Below are 12110 nucleotides of genomic sequence, written 5' to 3' on the forward strand. Positions count from 1 at the left end.
AAAGTAAAAAAAATAATTTTTTTTTATTCTGACATTACCACCCACCATTTCTTCCATTAAAATTCATAATTGCAAAAGATGTCACTTCTATGATCCACCGAAATATAAAATGACCTGAAATATTCTTAAGACAACTTCAATGTAGGCTGACTTTGAGTGAGTATAAAACTCCTGCAATGTACAAATCAACCTAATGTATGAGTCTCATAAAAAATATGACCTTGAAAATGATACAATTTTAAAATCGTACACAAACTTCTTTTTATGTTGTAATTAAAATTTGTATATTGTACAACGTATGCAAAATGTTCTTAAATTAAAAAAATTTGAGACTCAAATCTTTAATCCAACAAGGTATTTTGTATGGTTGTGGATTTTTTTTTTTAGTCGAAGTGGCCAAATCTAAAGCTAGACGTATGGAGATTTGAAGATTTTCGATTTTTATAAATGTCTTCTTAACTTTCTTGTTGAATCAGGCCTCATCGGGGCACAAATAATGTTGCAACTATTCTTGTAAAATTTTAAAATTTAACTTTTGTTAATTTTGTTTCATCTGTAACCATCATCAAAAGCTGTTAAATTCTTTATTTTATTTTCATCATACACAATAAATAATGGACATAACTCAACAATAAATAATGGACATAACTCAATTAGTACCAGAAAACCTGTTAGATGATGATGAGCTTTAGTTTTTGATGTATTAACCGTAAAGAAATATTTGAAATGACATGAAAATTATCAAGATGGCAAATACAAATCCTTCAAAGTTATAGTACTGTTTTCTATGGTAACACTGATCACGTGATTAGTGATGGTAATGGCAGATGCGCTATATCTTGTTGCAGGTTCGTCGGGGTCGGACGACCCCCCGCCTCCGAAGCCTGCTCGCTTCCCCGTGGTGGGTGCAGACTCGACCTCGCTCGCATCGATCGCCGGCTCTCCGGAGAACGGGGGTGTGGCCCCGGCCCCCACCACCTACATAGTCGCCCAGAACCCCGAGGTGCTGGTCCAGCTGCTGCGGGAGAACGAGTCGCGGGGGATCAGCCCCTCCATGTACACCACCCCAGCCACCGGCTTCAACACGCTAGCGGTAGACTTTGAGAAGACTGCTCCCTCCCCTGCCGCCCAACCGGCCGTCGTGTACGGCGTGTCCAAGAAGGTGGCGGCCCGCGCCGCCGACCAGTCCCCGACCGTCTCCCCGAGCTCCGTCCCGGCCCCCTCCCCCCCCTCCCAGGGCTCGCTCAAGGCCAGGCCCAAAGCCAAAGAGATGCTGTTTCCCTCGCCGCCGGGCTCGCTGGTGTCCTCCGTGGCGAGCGACGGGGCCACCATCTCGTCAGCCTCCTTCACCTCGTCCTTCGGGGCGGAGGTGGAGGCTTGCTGCGGCCAGCCGCCGCTCGCCGACGACGACGAGCGTGGTGGTGACGAGGTCCAGGTTCGCTGCCCGTTACCTAGACTGTGCCTGAGTTACAGCATGGCGACTTTCAATGTGTGGATTTTATTACGTCATTTGATGTTAGGCACTGCTCGCAGTATGATTCGCACCCTCATGAAGCATGTTCGACCTTCTTTAAAAGGTGTAATCCAATTATGGCATGCCTAGCACGTGAAGAAAAACACACAGGTGTATTGTACTTGGGGAAAATAAATGGATGTGTTTATTTCTGGTGTCCACTTAGTAAATTTGAAGTCATAACTGCAGTGAAGTTACCAGAGCACTATTCGTAATCATTTCTAAATTTTTTAATGTTGTTTTTCGTGCTTGAACATTATTTAACTTTTAACATGTCTTCCCATTTAAAATAATTAGTAAACATAAATTTTGGGATATAATATATTGAAATAAAATTATGTCTTTTAACTATAGTTCAAACATTTAAACAGGCGGCATGAAAAAAAATATATTCCCAGGTACTGACTGCAAATGAACTGCTTGAAAAAAAATGCTAGTTTTCTGATATGCATTCATAATATCAGATGCTGCGAAAGTTCTAGTAAAAAGTGTTATGGATCAAAATGAGTGAATACTATTGCTGACATTTAACATGAAGGCATGTACGTCTACTTTCTTTTATTGCGATAAAAGTATGTTTAAAGTTATCTGTCTGAACTAAAACAAAACTGTGCACAAATTATCTAAGTGCGTACAATTTCACATGCAGTGCATGACGATGGCTAACCTTATATACCGTATATACTCGTGTATAGCGCGCCCTTTTTTCCCTTCAAGTAAAGGAAAAAAATAAGGATGCGCGCTATACACGGGAAAAAAAAATTTTGGGGGGGGGGGGAGGCGGGGAGGAGTGGAAGTCGTTAACTGCCGGGTGACGGGTGACGGGTGACGTTTCTGGCCAGCCCCCACACACACGCACAAGCAACAAGGCCTCTCTTTCACACACACACACACACACACGCACACACGCACACACACACACACACACACACGCGCGCGCGCGCAAGCTCGCACATCATGGTCTCTTGTTTATTTTTAGACCTCCCCCCTTTACAGAAAGCCAGCTCAGAAGCTAGTAAAAAGAGAGAGAGAGAAAGAGAGAATGTTGTCACCAGTTCCCCCCCCCCCCCCAAGCCAACTTCTTCGCTTCCTCCATTCCTCACCGGTGAGTCATCAAGTTCTCCGCGCCAGCTTAGCAACGTAGCGCGGCACGCCTCCCTCCCTTCCTTCCTTCCACGTACCAGTTGTGACGATATAGCGCTTCATTATCTTCCGTTTAGACAGCAGAGTTTATGTATTTTCCTGACGCATCACCACACATCAATTTAAATAATCAGGTACCACAAAATGTTAGTAAAATTTATTTATGGGGGAAAAAAAAAATTTCAATTTTTTTTTCTTTGGAATTAGTTGCAAAAATCGTGGTGCGCGCTATACACGAGGGCGCGCTATACACGAGTAAATACGGTAAGTCCTTTTTCTTAAGATTCACTGGCTATCAGTGAACGTTTCAGCACTTTCAGAGATTAATGCGATGAGAAGAAACCATGGCACGTTAAGTTGAGTGATGTTGCTGACCAAGCAACTGGTCCGCCTCAGTCTATCCTTCCAGCCCTTAAAGTTTCGCAAAATTAGTTTGCAGTGATAGGCATGTGACAACAGGAAACCCATTCACTAACACAAACTTTTGGTCTTGATGTCTTGCGTAAGCGAGGATGTCCGTGATTGGTGACGTAGCGGCTGTAACCTAAAGTACGGGCCAGACATCTCGTGAGCTGTTTGCGTGGGGGTGAGGAGCGTGAGAGGTAAGAGGGACAGAAGGGGAAGTAGGGGTAAGTATTACGCATCAAACTGGACCAGACGACAAGGCAATCTAATAACCATCTACCTTTAAGCACACGCTGAAGAAGCATCTTCAGATCACATACTCAACATGATCACTTCCCTGCTTCACTACTACGTATATGAATGTGTGTGTGACTGGTTTTAATTTAATACTATCTCATATTATCTAACATTGGATATGAATGACAGATTTGACCTTTAATTACATTATAGCAAATGTATGACTGTGCTCAATTTCGAGTTACACATGATTTTTTTTTTTTTTTTTTATAAGAATTAGTTCATATTGAAGTTTTTTTTTCTATCATAGGTGCTATTTAACATCAAGTATATTTTTGTTATACTTTATTATTTTATTTTTTAGTGTGCAATGTTAATGTAGTGAATTTTTTTAATGTAGTTAAGTGTAAGAAAAAGTGTATCGCTTTAACTTCGCCACCGATAAAGACAGTATATAAAAATAAATAAATCAGTGGGGTGCAGCCAAAAGGTTGAAAAATAAAATTATGTAGTGCCTTGAGAGGAATGCGTAGAATTATGCATTAGCATCATTACGATGATTGATGTTTTTAGATCAGGTAATGTGTAACTGGGCCATGCCGTGTCTGCACTAATTCGTTCTATAGGGCTCCGTCAGCTATCTGGCCCTGGTGGTCCGTTCTGAGCAACAGGTTTCTGTCGAACTACAAAGCCTAGCTCGCAAGATTCTTCACTCACAAAATCATTCTAAATTAGTACATACAAACAGTATTTTGTACTGAAAGTGCTTGGCATTATGTATAACATCTATGTCATTTCTAGTGACTACGTATAAGAATTCTTGTGATTAAGGAGATTTTTGTTTGGCAGGGTTTTTTTGCTTGGCAGGGTGAAAGGGGTGGGGTTTCAATTTTTACCATACCTGCAGCTGAGGACTGATCACCCCCTCGCTCCTTTGCCCCCTCACCCGTCGTCCCTTCGTTCCCTTGGCCTTTGCCTGAGTCGGCTAGAGTGAAGCCTTGTTAGCAAAAAACCCTGTTACACATAACTCTCCTTAATCCAAAGTGTTCTTATAGTCATTAGAAATGATATAGATGTTATAATGCCAAGCAATTTTAGTACAAAATATTGTTTATATGTAATGATGTAATTCAAAATGGTTTTCGTCCCACAGGGAAAATGTGGCGTAGGGTAAACAGCTTAGAAAGTACTCATTCAAAAAAGATGATATGTCTTCATTGTAGTAACCCAGGTTGCTGCCCTTCCCACTCGATAAATAGTTTAATAATTCATTATATTGTCATTTATGTGTTTCGCTATTGTTTTATAGTCCGAATTTATATTGTTTCATGCTTTTTTAATGTTTCTGATGATCAGTTTATTTAATTATGAAAAATTCATTTTTTTACTTAGTTTGGTCTACTTATTTGAGTTTAAAGGTGCTTTCATATAATTCTTCAGTATTGTTTATTTGTCTTTGTTCATAAAATGAGCAATAACATAATTTTTCAATGCCATTTTTGTAGCATGGCCAGGCAAGGGCAGGCTATTGGCTGATACAATAGTTTCATAAGTTGCACCATCATTGAAGATACATACACGTATAGGTTGAGAGAGAATATCGGATGAGAATCCCTAAATTCTGTGTAAAATTAACAAGAGATGGATGGTGTGGGAGAAGTACAGAGACATGTGACTGAGCGAGGGGAAGTCCCCAAAGAGGGGAGGCACTAAATAGTTGTTGTTAGAATAAATGTTGTACGTAGTTAATTAATGGTAAGGCAGTTTTTCAGGGAAGTACCCAGCTAAGTAGATTTTTGTGCAAGCTTGGTGATGTGCTGAGTTTCGTCAGTTATTGTCTAGACGAGGTACTGATATGCCGTGTGTTGGGCAGTGGCTAAAAAAGTATAAAATTATGTATGTAGTTGAAGAGAGCAGTTCGCTGCTGTGGTCTGGGCGATACCATGTAAGACCAACCTGTTTTTTTGTCTTTTGGACTTTGCAATCATAATTTTCTGACCGCAGTCGTCGGCGAAGCCCGTAACGCGACTTTACATTCGTTTTTAGTTGTCGTTCCAAGGACAGAGTCCTTTGGCGGTACCGTGAGTCCGTTAGGAACCATGGGATATTAGTGCGAACTGTCTTTTAAAATAATAATTATTCATAGGTACCTGCAAACAGTCAACGCCTGTGTTGTGTAGAAGTCTGGGATGACGTTATGTGCAAAAGTTTTATATTCTAAATGTACTGCTTTGTGTGGTCGCAAGATGGCAGACAAAATGACTGAATTTTCTTCAAGAATCAATAAAAATATGTTAAAATCAGTTTGGTGTCTGAGAGACATTCCAATACACAAATCGACCATAGTAACATTTCTCCTGGAAATTCAACAATTATCAGGCCCCACCCCCCCCCCCCTTTTTTTTTTTTTTTTTTTTCATGTGTTTATGTATGTCCCCTTCAGACCAAATTTTGAGGTAGCTGAGGTGGTCTGGGATGTGATATTTTGTAGTTAATTTCTGAAACTCTGCTGCATTCTGCTGTCATAAATGTCTGTTCAAGAGTAGCACAGACCAGAAACATTTTTGTAAATTACAGGTGTTCCTATCATGAGATTGTAATGTATTAACTCTTATAAAAGTACAGTGGTACTGGATTAAGGTATTGGCCAATTTTACTTAGAGAATAATACATATACTCTATGAGGAGTATTGTGTGTGAAGTAACTGAGAAAAGTATTAACAACTTTACTTGAATTGTATTACTTAATTAGATGAAATTCTTGATCTAACTAGTTTTGCAATTTAGTTGATTAACTAAAATAAAATCTAACCATACAAAATACCTACAGGTTTGTTGTTAATGAGTTTTGACTGTATCACCTTTTGGCAAGATGACAGTCTCCTTGACAGCAATAAGAAAATTAGGGTGTTGGTGGGAGGGGGGGGGGGGGGTGGCTGAGAGTAGAGAAGGATCCGTGCCTGGAACCCATCGACCATTAGTTTTGTAAACGTGAAAGGAAGACCAAACTCTTTCACTTTCTATTTCACTAACTTTCCATATTCAATTTCTTTCATTTGCTCTGCAGCCAATAAAAACCTCACTACTCATAGCCACCAGGATTATTCACGCATTCTAGGGACAAGATCATTTGTTGGATTGCGATAAAACTGAAATAACACTGAAAAGTGTGTCAGAACACAGCATGACCCCAAAATGCAAGTTAATACGCCATATAATACTGAAATGCATGTTATATCATGGAATTTTAACAAAACTTAATTAACATCATAAAAAAATGGAATCTTTTAATGTTTGAAATTCAAGCAATTTATTTATTTCTGGTCAAAAAAATTACCAAAATGCATTGATCAGAAAAATTAATTTAATTTGTTTTACTGTGCATCCATTAATTAGTCAATTTAAAACCATAAATGCTTACTAATTTGTTTTTCTGAATTTTTATCTGTTTTAGACCAATAAATTTTACCTTTATTTTGGTGGATTAAGTATTACAAAACAGTTTTTTTATAAAAATAAAAGTGGTAACACCGAAATCCACTGTTTTAAAAACGAAAGCGGACTAAAAATAAAACCATAAAATCTTGTCTATGCATTGCACAAAAGCAGGTATTTTTATTTATTTTTTTATTTTATGAGTACAAACCTAAATACAAAGTTAGCCATCTAACGACAAGGAAGAGAACATTTTGCTATGACAATACGTATGCAAGCAAATAGTACAATGTTGTGAACACACTGCATTGTACATATATCTTTTTTTTTTATGTTTCGTCCATAGTTTCACGGAGGTCATGTTGAAATTGTTTGAAATTTGTATTATTCGTTTGTCAGCTCTTGCAGTTTGAGCTGTGGCATGTGTGCAAGTGCATGGCTGATAACTGGAAGCTGTGCGAGTTAGTACGTAATGAAGTCTCACATGCACTGTTATTGCTTGATTTTACGTTCCATGGCATGAATGGCCCATGAGTTTTTTTTTTAACTTCAATTTAGTAATATGATTTTTTTTTGTGAATTTTTTGGCATCTCTTTGGTTTTGTGTTTGGTTTTTAAGTCCTGTAAATCAGTAACTTTGCTATTAAGTTTTTTATTGTTTTGCATGTTGTAATATTTTTAACACAAGTTGTTTTAAATTTGGGCATGTGCACTGTCTTTCATTGAAATGTTTAGATACTTCGGTAAGTTAAAACCCTCTTAAGAATTTTTCTTTTAAAAAGTGTTTACAAGCACCCATATTTTGTCAGAGTAGTTGTACCGTTTCATTTTAAGTGAATTGTTTTAAGCATAAACGGTTGTGGTAAATATCTAAATTTTCTTAACAGGGTTTTACCTAAAATTTAATTTAATTCCATGTAAATATAATTATTTCTGCTATAATGTAATTTTCTACTACAATGGTTTAGACTCGTATATTTATTGTTTTTTTTTTATTATTGTTTTGCGTAGAGTTGAAAGGTACCTGCTAGTAGTTGTATTTTGCAGATGACCAATGTTGCATATGTTCATCCAAACAGAAATTGTTGTCGTTGATGGTAAGTGAGTGAAAATACTGATTAGAAGTTACGTTATGCAGTCAACATGCTCTTCAAAATGTCCTAGGGGTCACGGTGGTTGGGTGGTCTGATCACTCGCTTCCCGCCATGTGACGCATTGGGGTCAAAACCAGATTTGTCTCTAATGTCCCTAATGTCCCTAATGTCCATAGACGTTAAGGTGGAGTCTCACGCCATGTTGATTTTTTTAAATTAATTTCATTACTATTAGTTAAAATGTTAAAAGCTGTAAATTTAACACAATACCTCTCTTGCTTTTGTTGTTCTGTAACAAATATTTTCAAGAGATATTTACTAAATGTAACATAATTTATGTTAAAAGTTGCGCAAGTGATAAAAATTACTAAAACTTACGTGACTTTTTAATTCCATTATATAACAATTAGTATATATCTGTTAAAAATATTTGTGACAAATGCAAGAGAGGTATAGTGTTAATTTTACAGAAATATACCCTAAACTAATAGTAATGATGAGAAAATGAAAAGAAAAAAAAATCAACATGGTATGTGACCCCACCACTTCAGCCCTCACTCATTCATATGGTCTTAGGTTTGTGGAGAGGTCACAGTTAAAATATGACAAGGCTCTAGTGAGCAGCGAGTGGTTTACCTGCTATAATCTTGTATGTCCTGCCAACTTCAGCCTTTTGCACATTTCTTGATAGCATGAGACAGTTACAATGGTGCATGACGCTGTACTCTGTGTTTGTTGAATGTATTTTTCTGGGAAGGCTAAACCCTTCCCTCGCCACAATTTACCCCCATTTTCTGTGTCTTTGCCCACTGCCACCCAAAATCTATTAATGGAATTAAAAACCTGAAATAAATCTTCAACATGTTGTCTTAACACACAAACATCTTGCAAGAATAGTTCTGAAACGACAATTTACATATCAATACGTGCAAACGCTGTGGATAAATTGCATGTAGCATATGATATAGCGTACACCTCAGAGTCTCCCGACATTTTGCATTTGCCTTTGCCTTGGCATGGTATCAAACATGTTGAAGCAAGTTTGGGAGTAATGTTGACTCATCCACGCGGCTGTTAGCGTGGGCATGGTGGACGTGAAGTTCGGAACGAGCAAAGGCATGTGGTGCGTAGGACGGGGCGCGGCCAGAGGACGGGGAGCCTGACATCGAGCAACTGCTGCTCGAACAGAGGCTGCGGCAACAGCAGCGGGAGTCTGAGGAGGACAGCCGCTGGCTGGCAGAGGAGGAGACCAACCTGGTGAGTTGGCTCATTGCTCTTCCGCCTCATCACTCCATCGCTTCATCGCTTACGGCACTCCATCGCTTCATTGCTCCATTGCTTCGTGAAAACAAGAGTTCAAAGTGGGTGCAGACTTTTTTCTGGTTGATCAACGTTTTACTTTTATTGCAAGCATTTATATTCAGGGTCTCTTTAAGGGTCCTTTGGATCAAGTCCGCCATCGATTTTTCAGGCCTTCGGGAGAAAACATTTTATGACGAAACCTGAGGTTTGAAAAATATTCTAAAGATATATTTGAAGAACTTATACTATTACCTGTGTTCATTAGAAAGTGATTTTGCATTTTAATTTTTTTCAACCGAGTTATTCAGTGTTTAATTAAACAAAAAAAAGTTTTTGCTGTGAAATTTTTAGAGGAAATTAATGTCATACAAACATGCGCATTGCGATTACGAACATTTTGATGTATATAAAACTTATAGTCGTCACTGAAACTTTTGAGGAAAAGCGTTTCTTCTATATGAATAGAAGCCCTGGAAAGAGTCGCGCGCGGCGGCAAGCCGTGGCAGCGAGAGTTAGCGGGAAGAAGGCATGGCCTTGGGGGCGCGTGGGGGTGAGCTAGCGGTCGAGGGGTGGGGAGCTGGGGCGGTAGGGGAGGCAGCGACCACGCTCAGACCACGGGGTCTAGCTGTCTTCTCGACTGCACAGCCTTCTTCCCGCGCTTCTTTGGATTGCGTTACTATTCAAGAATCTTCGTCAGGAGAATACGCATAACTGAAGAAATTTCGTTATGAATGCAGACTACAGAAAAGGGAATAAGAAAAGACTGCACCTTTTTGCACGTCGCAAGAAAAGGAAAGGAACTCAGTTTTTGGAGTCCCGAGCAAAATAAGTATTTTATATTTGTAATTGGTTAATTCTTTTAAATTAGGAAAACTTAGCAATTGAGAATGTATAATAATATTATTTTTTTAGATTTCAATGGCAGTCAGTAGTTTTATATTTTACGTAAATATATTACTTGAATGCTGATTAACAACATGTGAAAACTAGGCTTGAATGATACTGAGCCATTTTTATATAATGTGAAAATTTTAACGTTGCCATTTTTTTCACAGAAATGTAAAATTACAATAGTTGAAACTGATGATGCCATTTTTTATTTGCTGAATCGCTAGAGAAATGTATTTTATTGGCATTTAATTTCAATATTTTTATTACTACTTCCTTTATTTTATTCAGCAAACGGCAAAGTTTACTGGAAACAACGGAAAGCAACTTCGAGGTACCTCAAGTTCCTGATACTAGCTGCGAACTGGTTGACAGCGCCGATCCCACCGATCCCAACCATAGTGAACCGTGACTACTCAAGCATGAACAATAATTAATCTTGGACCTTTCCCAGTGGATTATGTGACACCTATTTCCGTATCTGACTGCCAACAAGAACTTACGCTGTGTGTAGCATGAACATAAGTTTCGTCAACATAAACTACGGTTCTGCCAGCCTCACGTAACTCACGCATTTGTTCAAGATAGCGCCCTCTCCAAGCAGCTATTTCTGGCTTTTCAATCAAAATCTTTCTCTTCGATTGACACTTTTCCAGCGAAACATTAACCTATTCAACAACTTTCGCAAGTATTCCCTGCTACAGTTCAAAACATTGTCTTCTTGCAAAGCCTTAGTCAACTTATTTAATGTCCTTACTGTATAAAACTCTTGAATTTTTCTCCGCACGGCACCACATGTAAAATCGTCTACTTCGATTATTTTCCTATGCTCTGTTTTCTTACGCGTCGGTGTCGAAAAAGCTAAACTGGTTTTGCTCGTTAATTTCGCCTTACCTTCTGCTAGAATTCGTCTATCTGTTGATACTGAGACACCTGTTGCAGCACTTGTTTCAGAGACATTGTACGTCAATTTATACAACTGTTTTTGTCTACTGAGATGTGTTGCAACATTGTAAACAATTTCACGAGCTTTTCCCCGCACTGGCGTGCTAGATTTAATACGTGATTTAAATCCCGAAGTAGAAGCCATTACGTAGATCGGTTCGTGTAATACGGACTGCGAGACAGCCGAGCGCGAAGGTGTTTTCAGCCAGACAGCGGCTCCATTACTAACCCCCTCCACTTCCTGACGCGCTCATCATGTGACTGTCTGCTGGCAGTGAGATCTGCGCAGGTTCTTTTCCTTGTTGTCGCACTATAGCTTGCATGGTAAATATTTTTTTCTTTGTGAAGATCAATCTCCAAGTTTTGTCCTTCGTAATGGTGTAATAAATTTCCTTCCATTCTGATGGTATATTCGGAATTTTGCAGTCTTCACAAATATTAGTATTCATTGATAAAGGTTTCTCCCATTCTTTATGTAATACTAAATGCAGAATAAACATAATGGTAATGATGTTATCTTATTCAGGACTTAATTTTACTTTAAGATGCTATAATCGTATTGCAATCTACAGAACGAGATACCTGAGGTCAAATTTCTCAAAATTAATAATGACTTCGGGAACATAATGAAAAACATATTCTTATTGAGATGCTTGAAATAGACAATGCAAAATACATCTTTTACAAATGTGATGAAGAACCTCTTGTAATAGAAAATGAATGCTCTTTTACATCAGGAACAGATACAGTAACAATTCCTCTTCATGGAGTTAGAATGGTAGAAATAGAATACTTCCTGAAAAGAATCACTGAAATCTCAAATCACAATCCACACTGTGGATGTTCTTTGCGCAATATGAATGTTTATAAGGAAATCTCCAATGATTAGTCTCCTACTTTTGTAATGTATTGTAATATGTGTAATCAAAAATTCACTTACGTACAGAGGATCCAGTTAAAGACAAGACACATTTAGATGTAAATTCAAGAGCCGTTGCTGGGATGATGAGTATAGGCGGAGGTCATTCGCATATCGAAGAGTTTTGCTCATCTATAGGTATTCCTGTCATGTCATCCAAAACTTATACCAAGGTTCGCAACAAAATATGTAATGCATGGGAGAAAGCTGCCCTACAAGAAATGGAGAA

General features: G+C 38.5%; 1 protein-coding gene across 9 annotated transcripts in view; it reads left to right on the forward strand.

The window, feature by feature from the left end:
• LOC134528097 (focal adhesion kinase 1) overlaps positions 1–12110 on the forward strand; it is a 386174-nt gene that overhangs the window by 356990 nt on the left and 17074 nt on the right. For 6 of the 9 annotated variants that reach the window (XM_063361356.1, XM_063361351.1, XM_063361352.1 and 3 more), the window contains 2 exons: positions 849–1093; positions 8959–9084. In XM_063361356.1, the coding sequence (XP_063217426.1) occupies positions 849–1093; positions 8959–9084 (371 nt within the window). The remainder of the gene's footprint in view (positions 1–848; positions 1094–8958; positions 9085–12110) is intronic. The other 3 variants (XM_063361355.1, XM_063361354.1, XM_063361359.1) reach the window with 1 other exon arrangement.

This window comes from Bacillus rossius, chromosome 1 (genome assembly GCF_032445375.1).
Source record: "Bacillus rossius redtenbacheri isolate Brsri chromosome 1, Brsri_v3, whole genome shotgun sequence".
NCBI classification, from domain to species: Eukaryota; Metazoa; Arthropoda; class Insecta; order Phasmatodea; family Bacillidae; genus Bacillus; species Bacillus rossius.